This window comes from Oryctolagus cuniculus, chromosome 1 (assembly GCF_051225735.1).
Source record: "Oryctolagus cuniculus isolate XC-2025 breed Fujian yellow rabbit chromosome 1, ASM5122573v1, whole genome shotgun sequence".
NCBI lineage: Eukaryota > Metazoa > Chordata > Mammalia > Lagomorpha > Leporidae > Oryctolagus > Oryctolagus cuniculus.
In genome coordinates this window covers 3,578,328-3,602,073 of record NC_142867.1, presented here as the reverse complement: position 1 = coordinate 3,602,073, position 23,746 = coordinate 3,578,328, and the positions used below count along the sequence as shown (strand labels likewise).

Genomic DNA, 23,746 nt, shown 5'->3' with positions numbered 1-23,746 from the left:
AGTTAAATGCAGGTCACCCGGCCGGCCCTGCGGCTACGCGGTGACAGCTGCCTGCAGGTGACGTCTGGATGGCACAGCGCAGCCGCTACACATTTCCAGCCATTCCCTGCAGGCGAACGTCTTATCCGTGACTTTCTTATCTGACGCTGTCTCACGGCTGCTCCAAGAGGCCTCCTGTTCTGCTGCTCCCGACAGAGCCCAGAGCGTGGCCGTGCTTCTTGTTCAGTCAGTGCTGAATGAAGGGACGGCCAGCACGCAGACTGCACTGAGGGTGCACCTGCTGGGGAGCGGCAGAGCCAGGGCCCAGTGGGTGCCCCTCACCCCCCAGCCCCGCCAAGCCCACAGCTGCACGGGAAGCGTCCCGAGTGGGCGCCGGCAGAAGTCACAGCAAACGGGAGAGCGCTTCGCCGGTGCCAGGTGACCCCGCAGTCTTCCCAACGCTGCCACGCCCATCGTTCCGATCAGGGAACTGAAGTCACAGCTATTCTGTGGGGAGGAGGCATCCAGGCCAGGCCCCCCAGGCCCCTTTCCTGACACCCCTGCGTCCCCCGCCAGGCTCCTCTCAGGACCTAACAGTGATCACGCTGCGGGAGCCCGGGAGCGCTTGGCCCTGAACGCCGCTGCCCTGCAGACACGGGGCAGGGTCTGCAGACTCTTCCAGTGGTCACAACCAGGTCACCACTGGCATCCGGGTACAGGCTAGGAACACGGCTCACCACCTGCCCCACCCAGCCACAATTAGGTGGCCCCATTGTATACAGCGCCCAGGGCAAGAAAGGCCGCGGGGCTCGCAGGGCCACATCCTCGCGTCATCAGAACCTCTGTGACTCTCGTTCAGAGGCAAGGACACCGACCCTCACACAGGGGCCTCGGCTGGCGGTTCTGGCTCCTATCAAATTGACCCACCACCTGCGCAAAGCCTGACTCTGCTCTTCGCTGTGAGGTCACTGCCTGCACGTATCGGCCGGTCACACGCAGAGACGGCCAAAGCACCCCCTGCATCCCGGCTGTTCTTGCGACCCCCCAGGCCTGGGGCGGGACCTGCTGCCACAGAACCAGGCACCGCACGGGTACCCGTCCTGCTCGGGTGTTCCCGCAGGTCCCGACGGGGCCGGACCCCGGGGAAGGGAGGGCTGGGGGCCCCCGGGCACCTGTCGGCTGCGGTGAGGGCCGCCAGCTTCTCCTCCCCGGCCTGGGGCTCCGAGGGGTCGTCCAGGATCCGCTGCATCTGCTGCTCCATCTCGCGGGGCCGCAGCAGCCTCCCGTCGTGGTACAGCCAGACCTTGAAGTAGCGCCCCCTGTGGTACACGACGATGTGCCTGCTGTCCTGGATGTGCTGCAGGGTGTCTGGGGCACGGGGTGGGGGGGAGACACAGTCCAGGGTCACGGCCACGGCGGCACCCCGGGCTGTGAACGGCCGCGAGTCCTGACTCCGCGTTACCCTCGGTGTAATGCGCCCACGCCCGAGCCTCCTTCAAGCACCGAGCACACAGCAGTCGAGCACTTCGCCATCTCACAGGTCTGGCTCCTCCCCTCAGCCTGGCCGCTCAGTGGGTGCAGGATCTGGGCAGCCACTCAACCCTGACTAAGCCCCAATTTTCCCATCTATAAAATGGAGATAATACTCACATCCCTGGTGTGGTTGTACTAGCATTAAAATAATATCCAGGGGCCGGCGGTGTGTCTAGTGGGTAAAGCCACCGCCCGTGATGCCAGCATCCCATACAGTGCCTGTTCAAGCCCCGGCTGCTCCACTTCCAATCCCATTCCCTGCTAACGCGTCTGGGAAGGCAGCAGAACACGGCCCAAATGTTTGGGCCCTTGCACCCATGTTCGAGATCTGGATGAAGCTCCTGACACCTGGCTTTGGCCTAGCCCAGCACTGGCCATTGCCGTCATCTGGAGAGTGGACCAGGGAATGGAAGATCTCTTTCCCTCTCTCTCTGTAACGCGAATTTTCCAATAAATAAATATGTGTTTTTGACAAACCAGAAATAAGACAAGCATTCACACCACGGCCACTTGCGTGGGACATCACACCCGAGATCCCGGCTGGGGCAGCAGAACAGGGAAACACAGAGGGTAAGGATACGGAAGGGAACCATCAACACGGTCATTTGCACAATGCGAGAAAATGCTTGTCAACATTATCCCACGTGGGATTCGCATCCAGAATCCACACGGAGCTCAAAGAACCCAACAGCAAGGAACCACGCAACGCGATTCATAAATAGGCAAATGACGTGAGCGCTGACTTCCCAGCAGGAGACACACGGACGACGCGCAGCGGATGCCAAACTGCTCAGCCTGAGTCATCGGGGGCGCGCGGCAAACCCACGAGACAGCTGCTCAGCCCAGCTGGGGTGGACACCATCGACAGGCGCGTGAGGATGTGCAGACGGGGGGATTCACGCTCTGGTGGGGATGCAAATGAGCGCAGCCACCACGGAAACAGCAAGGAGGTTCCTCAACCAACCAGAAACAGGGCTGTGTGACGCAGCTGTGCCACTGCTGGGCGCCCTGCCCAGGACCAGACTCGGTCCGAGAGATGCCTGCATCTGCACGTGTGCTGCAGCAGCCACGGTACGGAACCAACCAGCGTCTGTCAGCGCGTGAACGGCTGAAGAACATGGGGTCTACAGCCACGGGAAACGTCCTTCAGCCATTCGAAGCAGTAACATTGCTCTCGTTTGGGGAAACACGGACCAGCCTGTGGAACACTGTTTCATGACGTAAGGCACAGACATGAGCGTGTTCTCACTCATCCACGGGAGATAAGCACGTGGATCTCACAGAGGTCAAGGGCAGAAAGGCGGGGACTAGAGGCTGGAAAGGGTGGGGGTGGGAGGCGGGAGAGGGGTCGGCAGCTGCAGGTGGGTAACAGGAGTAACTTCGGAGGTTCTGCAGCCCCGGAGTGTCAGCGTGGCCCACGACAGCTAACTGTCTACCTGTACATAGCTCGCACAGAAGATGCCGAATGCTTCCAATAGAAAGACAGTGAATGTGTGCAATAGGGGGTGTGGCAACTACCCTGATCTGATCGTTAGAAGTTGCATATGCGGATTGAAACATCATACTGAGCTGGCGCCGCGGCTCACTAGGCTAATCCTCCACCTGCGGTGCAGGCACACCGGGTTCTAGTCCCGGTCGGGGCGCCGGATTCTGTCCCAGTCGCTCCTCTTCCAGTCCAGCTCTGCTCTGGCCTGGGAGGGCAGTGCTTGGGCCCTGCACCCCATGGGAGACCAGGAGAAGCACCTGGCTCCTGGCTTTGGATCAGCGCGGTGTGCCGGCCACAACAGCCATTGTGGGGTGAACCAGCGGAAAAGGAAGACCTTTCTCTCTGTCTTTCTCACTCCACTCTGCCTGTCAAAAAAAATTTAAAAAAAAAAAAGAAACATCACACTACTTCATACAAATATGTAATATTATCACACGTCACTCAAAAGCAGATATTAAGCAAAAGGCCGTAGGTCCTGGTGAGGCTGGAGCTGGCAGTAATGAAGGGAAGGGGCTGGTGCTGTGGCTCAGCAGTTACAGCCGTGGTCTGCAGCGCCGGCACCCCATGTGGGCGCCAATTCTTGTCCCAGCTGCTCCTCTTCCCATCCGGCTCCCTGCTAATGCGCCTGGGAAGGTGGCACAGGTGCTTGGGCCCTGCACCGATGTGCGAGACCCAGAGGAAGCTATAGGGTCCTGGCTTGGGACTGGCCAGCTCCAGCCGTTGCAGCCACTTGGAGAGTGAACCAGAGGATGGAAGATCTCTCTCTCTCTCTCTCTCTCTCTCTCTCTCTGCCTCTGTGTAACTCTGCCTCTGTGTAACTTTGCCTTTCAAGTAAATTAATCTCTTTTTTTTTTTAAAAAAAAAAAGGGGGGGGGGAGGGGGTCTTTAACAGATTGCTTGGTGCTTGTAAGTTGGAAATTACTTTAAGGGCGATTTGTCGATGTCAATAAAACAGAAAAGGCTCCCTGTGCAATCCAGCAAGTGCGTTTCCAGGGCTGCGTGGCCAGGTTTCACCCCTGCTCCCAGGACAACACACGGCCCTCACTGCGGCACCTCGTGGGCAGGAAAAGATGGCAGACAGGAGGCCCTGCACACACAGCCCTGCACGAACCAGCCCTGCACATGCCAACACCACACACCAGCCCTGCATGAACCAGCCCTGCAATGCCAACACCACACACACCAGCCCTGCACACACAGCCCTGCACGTGCCAACACCACACACACCAGCCCTGCACACACAGCCCTGCACGAACCAGCCCTGCACACACCAGCCCTGCACACACAGCCCTGCACACGCCAACACCACGTACACCAGCCCTGCACACACAGCCCTGCACATGCCAACACCACACACACCAGCCCTGCACACACAGCCCTGCACATGCCAACACCACACACACCAGCCCTGCACACACAGCCCTGCACGAACCAGCCCTGCACACACCAGCCCTGCACACACAGCCCTGCACACGCCAACACCACGTACACCAGCCCTGCACACACAGCCCTGCACATGCCAACACCACACACACCAGCCCTGCACACACAGCCCTGCACATGCCAACACCACACACACCAGCCCTGCACACACAGCCCTGCACGTGCCAACACCACACACCAGCCCTGCACACACCAGCCCTGCACGTGCCAACACCACGCACACCAGCCCTGCACACACAGCCCTGCACGAACCAGCCCTGCACACACAGCCCTGCACATGCCAACACCACACACACCAGCCCTGCACACACAGCCCTGCACATGCCAACACCACACACACCAGCCCTGCACACACAGCCCTGCACGTGCCAATACCACACACACCAGCCCTGCACACACAGCCCTGCACGTGCCAACACCACACACCAGCCCTGCACACACAGCCCTGCACGTGCCAACAGCACACACACCAGCCCTGCACACACAGCCCTGCTGCCACACCACAGGCAGAGGAGCCAGAAATGTGACCCTGAGGGCACTGAGATGAACACTTTCTCTTCCTTGGCAACTTTCTAAACTTTGGTGGCAATTCCATTAAATAGCAACAAAACCACTGACCAGGGAGGAGCTGGAGCAGGAGCCCTGTGGACACCAAACCCCGCAGGTGCTCAGTCGACGGGCACACAAGCCAGGCCCCCATTCACCGTGACCACGCCCGACGGCCTGCGCCCTGATAGGACGGAGATGCTATGCTAACAGCTGCTACGCTGCATTGCGTGGGGAGCTGCCCAGGGTCAGTGCGGACCAAGCTTTTCCTCCCGGTGTGTTTGGTCCTCAGTGGGCTGAATCCAGAGCTGTGGACCCACAGAGTCGGAGGCCGACCTGCTGCCTCAGTTTAAGCACAGGCGGGGTCTCGCTGGTGAGGGCTGCGGGGGTGATGGGCAGGATGGTTCAGGAGAGACAAAGGTGCACGTGGCCACTTGCCCGGGGCACGCCGACAAACAGCACCACGTCACTTCCGGTTCTGTTTGTTTGGTCAGTATTGAAGCCAGATGCTTTCCGTAACTCATTAACACGTTTCCCTCTGTGAGCTCCTAGACCATGCCCTTGGCCGCCTTTCCAACACAGATCCTGATGTCTTCCCCAGGTCTGTGAGAACTCTTTACATACCAACCCCTAACCCTCTTCTCCCTTGCAAGAGTGTCCCCCCAACTTGTTGTGCGCTTTGGAAAAGAAGTGCTTGTCTGTTCATTTACATTTTGTCAGAAAGTTAGCAAGACAGAGACAGAGATCTCTCCTCTAGTTCATTCCCCAACGCCCACTACAGCCAGGGCTGGATCAGGACGAGTCAGAGCCTGGAACTCCGTCCGGGCCTCCCACGGGGCGGGCAGGGACCCAGCTACGTGGGCCCCTGCCTGCTGCCTCCCGGGGTGCACGCCCCCAGGAAGCCGGGACACAGGACAGGGGCAACCCAAGCGGGCCTTATCTGCTGCACGGACGCCCACCCCGACAGCTGCCTTGTAAATTACTGATCTATTTTGTAAACACAGAAAACTTAAATCTTTGTACCGCCAGTGCTTGGGTTTTTAGGCGTTGTAATGGGTTGAGCTGTATTCCTGAAAAAGATGGTGCCAGTCCAAGCCCTAGCCCCAGTGCCTTGGACGGGGCCTTACTGCTTATTTAGAAATGGACCCTTTGGTGCCGCAGCTGCCACACGAGGAGCAGGCCATGCGGCGGGTCCTTGATCCACCGGCTGCTGCCTTCTGTGAGGGGAAGGTGAGGCGGCAGGGGACCCGGCCCTGCTGACACCCCGACCTCAGAGGACCCACTCCTGATTCGTGGTCAGTGTTGGGGCAGCCCCCGTGCACCGACGCGGACGTGGCGCTCAGAGAGGCCGTCCCACACACCCCGAGCCCCTGCGCTCTCTGCTGGCGAGGCCTCGCCCAAGTCCACTGCCCGGGAACCATGAGCCTCCAGTGGCCGAGGCCGGCATTTCCCACACAGGGCGGACACTGCCCCACCCCCTGAACCCGCCCCTCGGCAGCTCCGGCCTCCCCAGGGCCCTGGGCAGGTCCTCCCGGCACAGGGCTGGTCTTGCCCCTGCTGGAGCCCGCGCAGGGCACTTTGAAGGGCCTCGAAGAGGAAAGGGGCTCAGCCCGAAGCCCCCAGCACAGAGCGCGGGGAGAACACGGAGAGCTTCCGAGACGGCGAGGGCAGGACCAGGAGGGGACGCCGTGCGTAAGAGGCGGCCCAGAGGCGGGTCTGATCCAGGCTCGTACTGGGGCTAAGTTTGGAGGGCTGGATCTGCTGCAGAAACACCCGCAGGGCTGGTGCCTGACACAGGCTGGCTACGGTCTTAGACAGGGCCAGTGTCTGGGTATCCCCTGCCCGTGCGGGCTCAGGGCACGGCCAGAGCCTGGGGGCCCGGACAGTCCCGCCAGTGCCCGCCGTGCTCCCGGCATTGCCCTGCTGCTGCTGTGTGGATGGCAGAGTCTGTGGCCACCCTCCCTGGTCAGGCAGCCGGGAAGTGAGCAGCGGGACCACCAGCCCCGGTTCTCGAGCAGGATGCACGGCACACTCCATAGGGAACTCCGCACGCCAGCCACGGCAAACCGTCCCTGACAACCCGAGGGAGACAGCGGACACGCAGCACGGCACCCTGGGAGACGGCCCCCAGGAGAGAACGGAAGGCCGTCAGCGGCCCTGCGTGGCGCGCAGTGGACACAAAGGCAGCTCCCCCGCAGGGACGACCCCCGCCTCGCTGGCACATGGCCGGGGTCCCTCTGACCTCACTTTGCCGTCTGCTAATTCCCGGCCAAGGACGGACAGTGCTGAAGCCCCACGCACCTGTCTCCTCGCCTGGGATGCGACAGGTGTTGAACAGCCGCTCCCACTGGGCGGAGCACAGCGGGACGGTGGATCCCAAAAGACGAATCTGCAATAAAAACACGTTCCAAATGACAAACAAAACTCAACAGGGGAGCACACACTGAAAACTGCCTTCAGGGGCTGGTGCCGCGGTGCCGAGGTCAGCCAGCCTCCCACAGGGGTGCCCGTCCTGAGTCCTGCCTGCTCATCTCTGATCCAGCTCTCTGCTGATGTTCTGGGGACGCGGCGGAGGACGGCCCAGTACCGGGGCCCCTGCCACGACACGGGAGACCGGATGGAGTTCCAGGCTCACGGCATCAGCCTGGCCCGGCCCCGGCCACTGTGGCCTTCTGGGAAGTGGACCAGGGGACAGAAGATCCTCTTTAACTCTGCTTTTCAAATAAATAAATGTATTTTTTATAAAAAGAAAAGAAGAAAAGAAACACTGCACTTGTTTCTCCTCACGCTGCGTGGTCTGACTTAATCTTTTCCAGTCGCCCCATGGTGGATCCCGAGGGGTGGCTGGGCTGGGCCAGGGTATGGCTTCCTGCCCGTTTACTCCCTCCTGAGTCACACGGCCTCACTGGGCATGTATAAAGTGACACTGAGGGCGCAGGGTATTCCAGGAGGAAACGCCTGTCCCTCTGAGTTGCTCGTTAGCATACCCCTCTCCTTCAGAGACAAACAAGGGTTTCCGGGAAGGACAGGGCAGAATGGAAGCACAACAGGTGTACGTCCATTAGCACTCACTTCGATCAGTCTCCACCTCATCACGCCACGGGACAGGAACAAACAAAACCAAGCCCAACCGTGCCCACCCTGTGCGGACATTCATGTGAGGCTGTGAACCGGCCCAGGAATCTGGAGCCCAGGAAAGCAGAGGGCAGCGGGGCCGGGCGGGGGGCCGGGAAGGGGCGAGGGGACCCCTGGGCGAGGGACGGCCTCACGGGCCTGAGTGGGTTTGGTTTCAGGGTGCGGGGTAGAAATGCATCAGAATGGCGAATGGTGAGTGCCGAGGGTGCAGTACGCCCACTACAGCTCCCGGAGCCGACGGCCAGGACGCGTGACAAAAGCGGGCGGCGTACCGGTGTGATCTCCTCGCGGTCCACCTTGCGCCGGTACAGCAGGATGGCGTGGATGGCGTTGCCGGCTCGCGCCGCCTGAATGTGCGTCGGGATGACGTACAGCAGGTCCTGAAAGGCAGGAACGAGAGCGGGGGGAATGCTACTCTGGAAAAGACAAGCTCCCCTCCCCACCCTGCACCAGCGCGCCTGGTTCAAGGCCGGGTCCTGCACTCTGACCCAGCCCCCTGCTAACGCACAGCCTGGGAGGCAGCAGGAGTGGCTCAGTACTTGGGTCCAGGCCATCCACGAGGGAGATCCAGATAGCGGTCCCTGCCCCCGCTCTGGCTCGCCCAGCGCCGGCTGCGGCAGGTGTGTGCGGGAGTGAACCAGAGGGTGTGAGGTCTCTGTCTGCTGTCTACTTCCGCCTCTCTGCCTTTCAAATACAAATGAAAATAAATAAAAAAGTAAAACACTTTTCAATGCATTACAGAGCACGTCCCCCACACTGTTAAAATCTCTCTATAGACAGTTGTGCTCAATCACATCCGCTGGGATAGAAGACAACTTGATTCTTACACTTTGTCAATTTTGTTTTCTTGCTGGGTTATAAAAATAATCTCAGGTATTCTTGAAGAGCACAGCACGTCACCCCCAGTGCTTTCGTGTGATGGACAGAAAGGAGAGCAGAAGCGTAAGACAGGGTAGTTCAGGAAGTTTTCAGAACGAGAGGTAAGCAAAAGTTAGAACAATGTTTTATTAATACACCTGTGCGTGTAATTTTCTACATTTTGAGACTCACTTCTAAATTTATTTTTCTGTAACTGTGAAGAAGCCAACACACATCTAAATTACATTTTGAAAGAGTCTACGTGTTGGGGCTGGCGCTGTGGTGTTGTAGGTAAAGCCACTGCCTGTGATACCGGCATCCCACATGGGCGCTGGTTTGGGTCCTGCTGCTCCACTTCCACTCCAGCCGCCTGCTATGGCCTGCGAGAGCAGCAGACAAGTGCTGGGGCCCTGCACCCACGTGGGTGACCTGGATGAAGCTCCTGGATCTTGGCTTCGGATCAGCCCAGCTGTTGCAGCCATTTGGGGAATGAACCAGCGGATGGAAGACCTGTCTCTTGCTAAGTCTGCCTTTCAAATAAATACATCTTAAAAAAAAAAAAAAAAAAAAAAGGGAAGCAAGAAAAGAAAGTGCCCGTGGCCGGAGTCTAGCTCACGGCGGGGTGCTGCCTGGAACCTCCGTGCCCACGTCTCGGAGACACTGGGCTCAGGTCTCGCTCCGCTCTGAGTCCAGCTTCCTGCTACTGCCGAGCACAGAAGTCAGCAGGCGGCTCGAGTGCTGGGTCCCTGCCAGCACCGGGGGACCGGGATCGATGCGGGCTGCTTGCTTTAGCCTGACCCATCACACCTGCTGTGGGCACTTGGGGAGCGGACAGGGGATGCAGGGTCTCTGTCTAGTTCTGGCTCTTGGCCTTTCCAAAAAAAAACCAAAACAGCCCGTGTGCACGGCGAGTGCCTGGCGAGGGAGGGAAGGGCCTCTCTGTGGGTCTGTGGCTGCACACACGCGTCCCCGGGGGGAAGGGTCTCGGGCGCGGCTCTCGGCCGGCGCAGGGAATCAGTCCCGAGCCCCAGCTGACTGTCTCCCAGGCTGCAACTGTTTTACGTGGAAAAAGGACCTTGACAAGGAGGAGCCTGAAGTGGAGTAAGACTGCAGGAAAAAGCAGCTGATGCTACTGAGGACACAGGGAGGTGGAGAGAAGAGAGCAGATGGCCAGGATCGGACTGGCCAGTCACCACACAGGGCCACGACGCTTCCTAACCACCCTGTTCAGATGACAAAGAAAGGCCGAGACCCAGGGCAGCGACCACGCACGACCCTCGCGTCTGAGCCCGTACGTGAGGGGCCGAGCGCACAGGGCACATTTGTGGCTGGCCCACGTGCCCTTGCTCCAGGGGCTGGGGCCTCGTTCGGCTGGGAGCACTGAGTCACGGCACTAAGTCAGGAAACAGCAGGGCAGGGGTGCAGCCGGCGAGCAGCTCCCATTAGCCACAGAGCTGTCTCTGCCATCCAGACTTCTCTGCACCAGCTCTGCACCCGTGAGCACCCAGGGAGCACGGAAGGACGACCCGCGGTCCTCTGGGGAGCCTGGGCCCTCACAGGGCTGTGCGGGCTTGGGCAGCAGAGGCAGGGCCAAGAGGAACAGGGGTCCCCGCTCCCCAGAGCTTTCCCACGGTCGCCACGCCCCACACGGTCCCCATCAGACGCACGCGGCTGGAGGACTCACCATCGCATAGTAGTTGCTGTTCACCATCAGTGGCCCGCGTCCGCGCAGGTAGACGTATTCCTCCCACCAGTCACTCACCTAGTGGGGCAGACGAGAGCCCCAGGGGCACCGTGAGTGCTATGGGGCAGACGTTCGGCACCTAACAGGGCCAGTGCAGAAGATGGCCGCCCTGACGAGGGAGACTGTGGGCAGCGGGAAAGCAGCGTTTGTATCTGACATACAGTTACAAGGGAAGTCGCTTCATTTCATTTTATACACTTTTTTTATTTCTAACACTGTGTGTTTGGTGCACGGGTTAAGTCGCTTCTTGCAAGGCCTACGACTGTCTTGACTGGACGCTTGTCCCCTGGGGACAGAACTGGCCCGGGCACCACGTGAGCTTCTGGGGCAGGCATTTGGCAAGGCAGTGAAGACACTGCTGGGCAGGCCTGTGTCCACTGCGTCCCCTACGGAGTCCCTAGGGTCAGCCCTGATCCACCTCTGATTCTGGCCTCACCCTAACGCACACTCAGGAGGAAGCAAGTGGTGGCTCCCGATGTCGGGACCCTGCAACCCACACGCAAGTCCTACGTGAGCTCTGGGCTCCTGGTCCCAGCCAGCCTCAGCCCTGCCGGCTGTGGGCATTTGGGGAATGAGCCAGCAGACGGAAGATCCATCTCTGCGCCTTGTCTGTCTCTTTCAAATAAAATGAATATAAATATAAATGAGTAAAACAACATGAAAAGCTATAAATGAACAAAATGCCAAAAGGAAATGCTCCAATTCATAGACATTTTAAGATCCACCGCCATCCACGCTGCTCCAGACGGGCTCTCCACTGCCCACTTCCCAGCGCCCTGAGAAAGCACCGTCTCACTCGACTTCTGCGGTTGGAGCCACGGCACTGGCCCGGAGGGCAGCACGGTCAGCTTCCCTCCCCAGCACGGACGGCCCGACCTCGCCCTGCCCACAGCCAGCTCTTCCTCACCACGCCACCTGCCGCTGTCCTGGGAACCTTGGGAGCTCTGTGTTGGACACACAGGCGTCCAGAACCGTGTGTGGGGAGGGGCTAAGGGTGCGGCAAGTCACTCTGGACAAACTCAGCACGCCCGCGTCACCAGCACCCGACCACAAACAGAACAGGGCCAGCCCGAGGCCTCGCACGCTCCCTCGGGCACTGCCCCCAACCGGGATGCCCACGTCCAGCGCCGCCTGCTGGCTTCACGGGGACACGCTGAACACGCTCTCTCCTCAGGACCCAGCCCCCTGCTCTGCCCTCTCTGAAGGTGGAAGCTCAGCCAGGTCCCGGCCCCGCCCGCACCAGCTAACTCGTCTCCCAGGAGCTGACGCTGATGAGAGCCTGAGCCGAATCCAGCTCCACGGAGGCCACGGGCACCGCCCCCGCCCATACGACTGACCGCACCACGTCCCTGACCGGCGAGCCCAGAAACCATTCCCTGACACAAAGGAAGCAGCCAGAGGAAGGAGCAGGGGCGGGGCGGCACGTTCACGACCGGACGGAGGGAAGCCGCGGTCTACAAGGCTCTGGAGCAAGATGCAGAGGACCCCCCCACACACACACCCTCAGCACGTGCCTGGCGCAGGACCCCTGTGCTGGGTACAGCTGTCACCACGCCGCACCTCACTCCCGAGCACGAGCGCCCTGCGTGGGCAGCACCGTCCCCTCTCCCGCTCGCGGGTCCTCCCGGGTGACCGTGCCCAGCCCAATCTGTCATCTCAGCCGTTACCCTGGCCTCCATGTAGCACTTTCGTCCCGAGAGGTGCCATCAAGAAGAGCCGTCGCAGACTCGTACTCACGTAATTTGTAGCCCACCAGGACTTGAGCTTCAGATACCACTGCAGCTTTGGCCCCAGACTGACAGCAAAGTCTTGGGCCAGCGCCGTCATCCGTTCAAAGTCCCCTTCCTTCATAAGCGGCCGCACGGACTCCAGGTACTGAGTGAACAGAAAACACCTGTCAAAGCCTGGAGTCTGCAGTCCTCGTCGGGGCGCAGTGGGTCACGCGGCCTGTGTCGCCGGCGTCCCGTGCAGAGCCTTAGTTCCAGTCTCGGCTGTTCCTCTTCTGATCCAGCTTCTGGCTCCCGGCTGGGAAGGCAGCTCAAGGCAGCAGGTGGTGGCCCGGGGACTTGGACCCCTGCTACCCATGTGGGAGACCAGCATGGAGTTCCAGACTCCTGGCTTTGGCCCAGCCCTGGCTGCCGTGGGCACTGTGGAGTGACCCAGGAGATCAAAGATCTCTCTCTCTCTCTCTCTCTCTCTGTCTCTGTTTATGTGTCTGTCTGTCTTTCATATACAATAAAAATAAGTGAAAATTTAGATGAAGAAAATAAATTTTAAAGATGTTTAAATTACAAAATGGGGCCTCAGGCTGTGGAAAGACCGGCGCTCCTGCCCCCTGCTGGCGGGAATGTAAAATGGCGGTTCTTAAACAGAGTTCCCCTCTGACGGGTGACTCCTGCAGCGAGGGCAGTGCGTGCCGGCGCTGACAGCAGGTGCTCACGGGAAACCTGGCAGGCGGGCGCTCGCAGCAGCCCAACGGGAGGCACTCGCGGACGGACAGACGGATAAACGGCGGTGTGTCCACGCGGCAGAATAGTGACAGGTAAGCCGCGGGGTGTCCACACACACGGCGGAGCACTACTCCACGATAAAAGGGAGAAGTGCCTCAATGCCGCCACACAAACTTCGCGTGGAGCTCAGCTACACAGCCAGGCACAGCAGGCGGCCTGCCGCACAACGCCAGGTACAGACGACGCCCAGGACGGACGGCGAGGAGGCGGGGCTGCCAGGGCCGGAGGAGGGACTAGGAACGGCAGCTTCGTCAGTCCCGGGTCGCCGGCTGCCTGGCGGCCTGACCACCGGATCAAAACCATCCCCTCATCAGCGAGGGAGGGCCACAACAAAGGGGGGCCTACGCGTGCACGAGCAGGAAGGGGCCCTGACCCAGGCCACGCGCACCCTCCGCTCGGCGGAGGAAGCCGTCCACACGAGGGGGCCAACGCCGTCAGGACGGGCACTCACAGACACAGAAAGGAGTGTGTTCCCTGGCCCCCGAGGGGAGGCGTTCCGGGCCAAGGGTCACAGCTTCTGGCTAAGACGGTATCGGTCTGTTTGCTGCAGCTGCCACGAACACTCGAGGCTGGCGAACTTGTGAGAAAACAGATTCCCGTGGCTCATGCCTGTGGCGGCTCAGGGCCTGGCACCGACCCCAGTGCGACTCTGCCGGGGCCCTCCAGGGTGACCACGTGCTGGCGGGGCGACCCGGGCCGAAAGGACGCCTGGGGCCCCAGGAGGACCACGTTAATCCCTGAGACAGGGCCCCTCTGTCATTTCAGAAATCAGTAATGCAACACAACAATGAGTGACTTGTGCAGCTCTTATCTCGGCAAATCTGCGAGAGAACGAAGCCAATCCCCACGCTGCTTCTCTCTCAAACGCGACATCGCAGAGACAACAGGGAACACACTCACCCTCGAGGGTTCCCTGCTAAGAACTGCTGCAGCCACCTGCGGGCGGGCGGGCGGCCTCGGAGTAACGGTCTTGGGGAGGGGAAGCCGCGCTCGAAACGGGGGGCTGAAGTCACACCTACCCTGTGCACGGTGTCCTTCACGGCCGGCACGGGCAGGCGCGGCAGGCAGGTCTGGAAACTGTACAGCATGGGCTTCCGGCCTGAGAAGATCTTGACCATGCCCTGAAGGAGAAAGGGTGAGGACGTTCAGGGCCCAGCTGCCAACACCTGCCACTTCCGCTCTCTCCCCTCTCTGCCACGCCAGCCCCCACCCTCGCCGCCACCCCCAGGGTGAAGAAAAGGCAAACGTGACGGGGGCGCGGAGAGGCTGCCGCCTGGTGACATCCACAGGCCAGGAGCCAGGAGCTTCATGCAGCTCTCCCCTGGGGTGGCAGGGGCCCAGGCACTGGGGCCATTTTCCACCACCTTCCCAGGCCATCAGCACTAAACTGGATCGGAAGTGGAGCAGCTGGGGCTCGAACCAGCACTCTGATATGGGATGCTGTTATCCTAATGGCAGCGCAACAACACCAGCCCCCAAAATATTTAATTAACTTAGAGAGGCACACGAGGAGAAAGAGACAGAGCCCTCCCCGGCAGGTTCACTCCCCCGGCGTCCACAGCAGCCAGGGCTAGGCCAACACCGAAACCAGGAGCGGGGAACTCCACTGGGGGCTGCCACGTGTGTGGCGGGGTCAGCGACTTGAGCCACCACTGCTGCCTCCCAGGGCGCCGGGCAGGAAGCGGGACTGGGAGCCGGGCGCGTGGTGTGGGATGAGAGCATCCCACTGGAGTCCTGACTTCTAGGCCAGAGCTTCGCGACAGCACCCCGCCCGCCATGCCCGAGCTGTCTGAAGCCCCCTGATATGCTGAGACAGCAGACCGCGCCCGCCCAGCCCCACCCCGAGGGCGGCGCCTCACCATCCAGATCCTGGTGGCGCGACCCATTTTGCCGTGCTCGGCGAACATCCAGCCGTGGTAGGAGAGGAGCACCTTCAGGGAGCAGCGCATGGTGATGATGAGGGCCACCCAGAGGCCCGTGCCGAAGAGCACGCCGCTGACCGCGGTCTTCGTCTGGCTGGACATGCGGCCCCTGGGGAGACGAGTGAGACCCACGCACACTCCTCAGCAGGGAAGGGAGCCCGGGGCCGCTGCACGGACACACGTGAGACGAAGCAGCCCTGACCGGCTTGGGCTTCATCCGAGAGACACTCGCAGGAGTCTCCCACCAGAGGCTCCGCGCCTCTCCCAGGCGCCCGCCCTGCACCGGCCCGTCTGCTCCAGGGGCCTCGGGACAGGGCAGACGGCGGCATCTGGACAAACACACAAGCCCTCCGCGGCTGGGGTGCAGCTGAGAGCCCACGGCAGGCACCCAGTGCAGGTGCCCCCAGCGACTCTGGGCCCTGCTCCTGCTCAGATCTCTCCGTGACTCTGCCAGGCCTCAAAGTCAGCTCACTCACACAGGCACTCCTGCACTCTCTACATCAGGGCGTCTGTGAGCCACACGTGGACGCTTGTCAGCGTGACAGTGATGGTAATCAACCGATCCTGGATGCTGAGTGCACAAGAGATAAGCCGGGGCCGGCGCTGTGGCGTAGCGGATAAAGCCGCTGCCTGCAGTGCCGCATCCCATGAGTGCTAGTTCGAGTCCCAGCTGCTCCACTTCCCATCCAGCTCTCTGCTGTGGCCTGGGAAAGCAGTGGGGGAAGGCCCGAGTCCTTGGGCCCCTGCACCCACGTGGGAGACCCGGAAGAAGCTCCTGGCTTCAGCTGTGGCAGCCATCTGGGGAGTGAACCAGCAGATGGAAGACCTCTCTGTCTCTGTCTCTGTCTCCATCTCTCTCTCGCTTTGCCTCTCTGCCTTTCAAATAAATAAATAAATCTTAAAAAAAAAAAAAAAAGAGTGATAAGCTGATCCTAGAGGATGGGCGGTGCTAAAATTCAGAGCAGAAGGTGCGCGTGGTTTATGGTAAAGAGCGACTTTAAAATGGGGCAGAATAAAGCTATTTTCTGCTTTTGCTTTTAATTTGCAGTTGTTTTGGAAACCCCACAATACTGAAAAAATAAAAACTACTTAAGTGTTCTTCAAATGATTCAAATACCCAACACAAGCGAGTCAAAGGCCTCCCCCTCATCTGGAAACCACAAATTTCACACACACCAGGGCTCTCAGAGACCTCACAGAAAACAGAAGGGGAAGTCTATTTTTGTGCGAATATTTTGAAATCCAGGCATACAGTCTGTAAAAATTCCTGGACATGCGTATCAAAAAACCTGTACTTTTGGCATCAAGATAAATTGATCTTCACACTCCATCTCCCCAGGTTTTTGAAGCAGTGCCGCAGAAGCAAATCATCTCGAGCCACGATGACCGGCTCCCAGTCTACGCTTCCCGTGTCCAGAAGGCCACACTCAGGGTTAACCCCGGTCTCTGCTTTCCACCCGCACCCTCTCCGCCCCTCATCCGCAAGCACGGCAGAGCCGCGTTGGAGGCCCTCGGAGGCCGCCTCCGGGCCCCCACGTTGGAGATCAGGTGTCTATCACGAGGGGGAAGACCCTGGCAGTCGCTCAGCTCATCAAGCCCATCGGCATCCTCGGCCGAACGTGGCAGACTCACCGAGGATTGCTTACACACGGGCAGCTGGAGTAGACGCCTTAGCAAAAAGCTGCAGGGGACGGGCAGAGACCCAGACTCACAGACAACGACGCTTCCCACAGCTCCTCTCCAGGAAGACGGCGAGGGCCCTGCCTTGACCTGGAAGGCGCGGACCCTTAACCTGACCTTGCTAAATCTGTCCCCCGGGTGGCCCAGTTTGCAGAAGGACGAAGATTACACGGGGCTTTAAATAGCCGACAGGCCCAGCCGTGATCCAGTTTAGGGACGGCCTCGGTGTTAATGAAGCAACACCTTCCGGACGCGCACAGGACGAGCTCACGACGCCGAGACCTCGCAGGGCTGCAGCCGCCACCCTCAGGGAGACGGAGGCCGCCAGGCCACGGCACCTGCTGCCGGCAGCTTTCTGATGAGCAGAGGGACGGCAGTCCCAGGCGGCCGGGCCGGGCGGGCTTCCGCCAAATGACAGGGAGCTCTGACTCTGTCTCCCAGGCATGTGCGCATGGGGCCACGCATGAGGGTGGGAGCCCACGAAGGGGGCTGAAGGAGGAGGAGGGCGTGGGGGACGCCTCGGGGGACCCTTCGGAAAGACAGGTCCAGGAGGAAGGGCCCCACGCGGGCTGTGGGAAGAGTGTTCACAGCCAAGGGCAATCTGCCCCAGCGGTTCACTTCCGGTCCTGAGCGATGAGGAGGTTTTCATTTGTTACACTCCAGCTAATTTATTTCTCACTCCTTTAGCACGGAACAAGCAGGAAGGGTTACAGGGATGCACCACTTCACTTGTAGCTTAGCCCTGATCCCGCACTGCCCCTTGCACGTGGAGCTCCTGGCCTGAAACACAAGGCACGATTCTGGGACCAGCACGGGGGGGGGGGGGGGTACTTGTCCCATTGTCTGGGTCCCAAAATGTTCGTCAGTGAAAACAGCACACGAAACTGGGACTGAGTATCTGGCATGGGACAGCTCGGCCATTGCGAGACACCGCGGCGCGTTCGACCAGGAGCCGAGCGTGCGGGGAAGCCCGAGGCGGCGGCCGCACGAGGTCCCTGGGCGCCCGGGTCCCACCGTCTGCTCACACGCTGCCCGTGTCCCAGGCAGGGCCCTACAGGGAGGCTCTGCGCGCACTGGACAAGCACAGACCCCAGAGCTGGAGCTGCTGGAGCTGCTGGAGCCCCAGCTTCCCCCCCCCTCCTCCTGTGACCCCGCCTCCTGTGACCCCGCCCCTCCTCCTGTGACCTCGCCCCTCCTGTGACCCTGCCTCCTGTGACCCCGCCTCCTCCTCCTGTGACCCCGCCCCTCCTCCTGTGACCCCTCCCCCTCCTCCTGTGACCTCGCCCCTCCTCCTGTGACCCCGCCTCCTGTGACCCCCCTCCTGAGACCCCCCTCCTCCCGTGACCCCGCCCCTCCTCCTGTGACCCCTCCCCCGCCTCCTGTGACCCCTCCCCCTCCTCCTGTGACCCCACCCCTCCCCCTGTGACCCCGCCCTCCTGTGACCCCCTCCTCCTGTGACCCCGCCCCTCCTGTGACCCCACCCCTCCCCCTGTGACCCCGCCCCTCCTCCTGTGACCCCGCCCCTCCTCCTGTGACCTCGCCCCTCCTCCTGTGACCCCCCTCCTCCTCCTGTGACCCTGCCCCTCCTCCTGTGACCCCGCCCCTCCTGTGACCACGCCCCTCCTCCTGTGACCCCACCCCCTCCTCCTGTGACCCCGCCCCTCCTCCTGAGACCTGCCCCTTCCTCCTGTGACCCCGCCCCCTCCTCCTATGACCCCACCCCCTCCTCCTGTGACCCCGCCAGGCACCTGCGCCTCCCCTCCCTGGAGCTTCCTCGCTGGCAAGACCTCAATGGCGTCACCGCAGCACAGGGTCTGACCCCCAGGTCCAAGGTGAGAGTCAGGGCCAACATTTGGAGGGCAGGGAATAAGGGACACCAGAGGCACTCGGGAAACGCGTGCCGGGCGTTGCCCAGCTGCTCTCGGGAGTGCGTCCGCCAGGAGCCCAGCACAGCCCGGGACCCCAGGGGTCAGCGCTGTGGAGGAGCAGGTGAAAGCCGCCGCCTGCAATGCCGGCACTGCACGGGGCACCGGTTTGTGTCCCAGCTGTGCCACTTGTGATCCAGCTCCCTGCAAATGGCCTGGGAAAGCAGTGGAAGATGACCCACGTCCTTGGACCCCTGCATCTACATGGGAGACCTGGAGGAAGCTCCTGGCTCCGGCCTAGCCCAGCCCCAGCCATTGTGGCCATCTGGGGAATGAACCAGTAGATGGAAGACCTCTCTCTGCCTCTCTCTGTAACTTTGACATTCAAATAAATAAATAAATCTTTAAAGAGAGAGAGAGAGCGCGCGCGCGAGAGAGCCTAGGCCCCAAGTCCCTTCTTTGAGAAACGAATCACCCCAAAGGCCCCTGACCCAAGCCGTCCATATCTCTTGGTAACACAGCCCACATGCAAGCTCCTAGAAAAATCTACAATGCAAGAGGAGGAGTATTAGGGGCCCTTTGGGGAAGGGAGGATCTTAAACCATTTTGGGGGGAGCTAAGGAGCCTGCATCTCCTCCACAGCAGGGTTCAGGGGTCCCAGGGCAGGGCAAATAAAGGCACGTCAGGAGCCGCCCTGGTCCTCGGAGAACCCTGCGCCCAGGCCCAGTGTCCTGCCACTGCTGGTCACCGCCTGGTGTCAGCAGGTGCCCCAGGCCTCTGGCCCCTCCTCACCCTCACAGCCTTGGAAAGGCCACAGGGGACTGCCACTCCCAGGGGACCTTAACACCAGGGACAGGAAATGGGGAGAAGTCTGGCACGAGAACAGCAAATGGTCTAACTGAATCCGGAACAGCGAAGTCACTCTGTTTGCAGACACATGAAAACACCAACAATGACAACTTCCTAACTGCCTAGATGTCCGGAAATCCATCAGGGTTACTCACGTGCTGTCCAGGGTCCGACTGATTCTGGCAATGATTCCCAAGGAGGGGTCCATTTTGCCGTACATGGACGACATGACGCCCACCACCACGATGAGCCAACTGGAGGGGCTCGCTGGGAACACCCCTGTGATGATACCATTCTGAAACAGACGAGAGCACTGTCGGCCATGTCCCCCACAACCCACGCCGTGACCGCCCCCGCGGCCCTGGGGACTGAGCGGCTGGGGCACCGGGCAGCGGGGAACTAGGGGACCTCGCTGTCACCACTGGGAATCCTGCAGCGGTGCCAACCACAGGCAGCCTCTTCCCTTCCTCCTCTAAGCCAAGGCCCCCCGAGACAGCTCCCCGACATCGGATCACCCCCTGCACTGGTTTAACAGACTCCCGAGCTCCCCCCAGACTGACACGGCGGAGTCCTCTCCCCAGCCTGCTCCATGGAGGGCGCCCTGAGACCTCGGCTCCCACCCTGCCTCTCCCTTCACTCCTGATCAAGACCCTGACGCGCCCCCAGGAGACTGCTCCACACCGAGGACGTGTTGCAGGGACGGGCATTTTATCCCGCGGGGCTCCCGACTCCAGCTCCCTGCTAACGCAGACCCTGGGAGGAGGCAGGCGATGGGCGCCGCAGGCAACTGGAGAGTGGACTAGGAGAAGGGCACGCCCTCTCTCCCCTTCTTGTTTTCTATCTCTTCCTCTCAAATAAATAATTTTTTAAAAATCCTCAGGGCAAGGGGCCAGCACTGTGGCGTAGCAGGTAAAGCCACTGCCTGCAGTGCTGGCATTTAATATGGGTGCCGGTTCGAGTCCCGGCTGCTCCACTTCCAATCCAGCTCTCCCCTACAGCCTGGGAAAGCAGTGGAGGATGGCCCAAGTCCTTGGGTCCCTGAACCCGCGTTGGGAGACCCGGAAGAAGCTCCTGGCTCCTGAACGGTACAGTTCCAGCCGTTATGGTCATCTGGGGAGTGAACCAGCGGATGGAAGACCATCTCTCTCTCTCTCTCTGCCTCTCCATCTCTCTTTGTGTAACTCTGACTTCAAGTAAATAAATTAAAAACAAAAAAAAGCAGCATCTTTCATGAACTAAAAAAAACATTCTCAGAAGGCCGGTGCTGTGGCGTAGCACGTAAAGCTGCCGCCCACGATGCCGGAAGCCCACGTGGGCACTGGGTTGAGACCAAGCTGCTCCACCTCAGATCCAGCTCCCTGCTAAAGGCCTGCACAGGCAGCAACAGGTGGCCCGAATGTTTGGGCCCTTGCACCCCCGTGGGAGACCCAAAAGAAGCTCCTGGCTCCTGGATTCATTTTCTCTCTCTCTCTCTCTCCCTCTCTCTCTCCCTCCCTCCCTCCCTCCCTTCTCTATAACTCTGCCTTTCAAAACAAAACAAAGAATTTAACAAATCACTTCCCCTAGAGGCAGCGTTTGGCACAGGGCTGAGGCGCTGCTTGGGGAGCTGGTGCTGTGGCAGAGGGCTGGGCCGCTGCCCGTGACGCACTGGCTGGAGCCCCGGCTGCGCCCCCTCCAGCCCAGCTCCCTGTCAAGCTCCTGCGAAAGCAGCAGATGGCGGCTGGGGTACTTGAGCCCCTGTTGCCCAGGTGGGAGACCCGATGGAGCCCCCGGCCCCCGGCTTAGCCTGGCCCAGCCCCGCTGCTGTGGGCATCCGGGGAGCGAACGGCAGGCGAAGGTCTCCTTTTCTTTCTTTCTCTGTCACTCTGTCTTTCAAATGCATAAAATACATCCTACGAAGATAAAAACGTGCCCCTTGGAACACCCACACCTCATCACGGAGAGCCTGGGGTCAAGTCCAGCTCCGCTCCGGGCACGCTGGCTCGCAGAGTGGGGTCTGTCCCAGCCACTGCAGGAGCCCAGTGACTTCCAGGTTCCTGTTGTGCCTGGCCCAGCCCTGGCTGCTGCAGGCATCTGGGGAGGGGGTGAACCACTGGGTGAAAGAGCTCTCTCCTCCTCCCTCTCTGTGCCTTTCAAATAAATGAAAAATGAGTAAATGGAAAGAATTGTAATTCCTCCACAAAAGAGTTTACGGAAATCACGCAGCTCTCTCCCCAAAGAAGAGGGAAGGAGGAAGAGACGGTCTCTAGGGAAGAAGACGGGCGGGGCGTTGGCAGCGCCGAGCGGGCAGCACACGTGGGGCTCACGCAGCCAAGCACACACGAGCCAGCGTGTCTAAGAGGAGCCGACGAAAATGAGAATTTTTAAAGATAGACTGCTGGCCGGCGCCGCGGCTCACTAGGCTAATCCCCCGCCTGCGGCGCCGGCACACCGGGTTCTAGTCCCGGTCGGGGCGCCGGATTCTGTCCCGGTTGCCCCTCTCCCAGGCCAGCTCTCTGCTGTGGCCCGGGAGTACAGTGGAGGATGGCCCAAGTGCTTGGGCCCTGCACCCCATGGGAGACCAGGAGAAGCACCTGGCTCCTGGTTTCGGATCAGCGCGGTGCGCCGGCCGCAGCAGCCATTGGAGGGTGAACCAACGGCAAAGGAAGACCTTTCTCTCTGTCTCTCTCTCTCACTGTCCACTCTGCCTGTCAAAAAAAAAAAAAAAAGAAGACTGCTGTGCAGTGGGACGAGGAAACAGGCCCTGAGGCAGGACAGCAAGGACACCCGCGCCACTGCTCCTGTCCCACAACCCTGCCAGGCGGCCACAGCCCGCACCCCCGGGCAGCTCGGGGAATCCCCCCGCCCTGCACCACGGGGCTGGGCCTAACACTGCGCTGATGAGCCCTGCAGGATTTACAGGAACTCCACACCCAGAACCCCCACCCCCACCCCAGTAAGGCTCCAGAAGACGCGGGCGGGGAGAGAAAGGGGGCCCACGCTCCTGTCCACTCTCAATGCGGGCCTGAGGCAGGTGCACCTCTCCTCATGCTCTCGGCCGCCTCGCCCACCACGACTGCCTCACGCCGGGGGTCTTCCTCGCACGAGGACAAGACCCTCCCAGCTGCGCTCTCACTCTGTCTGACCCCCTGCGGCCGTTTCCACAGATGCCGTCTGCCTAGGTAGGCCAGCAGGGCTTCTCTGAACACGCTTAGAAGACACTTGGCGCCCCACACGGCTTCCAATGGGGAAGGATGTTCTCAAATGTGAGAAACGAATTCAATCATAAAAAAAAAAAAAAAAAAAAAAAGCAAGCAACAGCTGGGGAGGAAGGAGCTGGACAAAACGCCTCCTGTTCCCGCGGCCTCGAGGCTGCACACCTGTGCGGCAGGCTCCCCCGGCGACCACGCTGTCCCCTAGCAAACCGCAGGGCCATCAGCCCTGCCAGCTCTCAGCGGCGGCCCAGTCGGGCGACCCTGGCGTTTCCCCACAGGCCTTGAGAATCAGAGACCAGCACCTCCACTGGTGGAAGGTGGCGGCCAAGCCCGCGCACCCAAGATTCTACTTACTTTCTTAGATTTTTTTTTAAATTTCTATTTATTTTATTTACTGAAAAGTTAGAAAGACAGGGAATCAGATGGGAAGATACTCCTGTCCGCTGGTTCGCTCCCCAAAGGCCCACGACAGCGGGGGCCGGGCCAGGCCACAGGGACAAGCCTGGGACTCAGGCGGTGTCCCCCACGTGGTAGCAGGGACCCGGGAACTTCTGCCTGTCAGGGTGCACGTCAGCAGGAAGCTGGAAACCTGAGTGGATCGGAGACTCGGACCCAGACGGGCGGACAGGGAAGGAGAAGTCACAGGCGGTGTCTTAACCTCGCAGCAGACGCCAGCCCTGCCCTCCGGGATCTGAAGGAAGAGCCGGCACGGGCTCACGCCGCTCGAGCGTGGCTTCTCCTGGCGCAGACGGCGCCTCCAGGACTGCGCTACAACCCCAGCCGCGTTTCTGCTGAGTGAGGAGCCCCCAGTGGAGCCCCAGGTCCCTGTGCACAGAGCTGGCTCCCAGGGACTCGCCCGTCGTCCCTGCACTGTCCCTGCTGGCACCCGCAGCAGCACCCGGAACACTGCCGGCAGCCCTCTCGGCCACCCCGGGACAGGGGAGCTGGGGGGCCCGGGGCGGGGGCGTCCACGGGGACCTGAGGAACTTGCCCCGCTCTGGA

General features: G+C 60.7%; 1 protein-coding gene across 4 annotated transcripts in view; it reads right to left on the bottom strand.

Annotated features, from left to right (window-relative positions):
• LOC100350311 (carnitine O-palmitoyltransferase 1, liver isoform) overlaps window positions 1-23,746 on the bottom strand; it is a 56,289-nt gene that overhangs the window by 18,498 nt on the left and 14,045 nt on the right. For all 4 annotated transcript variants that reach the window (XM_070064757.2, XM_051827878.3, XM_051827876.3 and 1 more), the window contains exons 3-10: window positions 19,706-19,845; window positions 15,094-15,265; window positions 14,254-14,355; window positions 12,462-12,599; window positions 10,665-10,742; window positions 8,395-8,502; window positions 7,289-7,376; window positions 1,152-1,347 (exon numbers count right to left, since the gene is read on the bottom strand). In XM_070064757.2, the coding sequence (XP_069920858.2) occupies window positions 1,152-1,347; window positions 7,289-7,376; window positions 8,395-8,502; window positions 10,665-10,742; window positions 12,462-12,599; window positions 14,254-14,355; window positions 15,094-15,265; window positions 19,706-19,845 (1,022 nt within the window). The remainder of the gene's footprint in view (window positions 1-1,151; window positions 1,348-7,288; window positions 7,377-8,394; window positions 8,503-10,664; window positions 10,743-12,461; window positions 12,600-14,253; window positions 14,356-15,093; window positions 15,266-19,705; window positions 19,846-23,746) is intronic.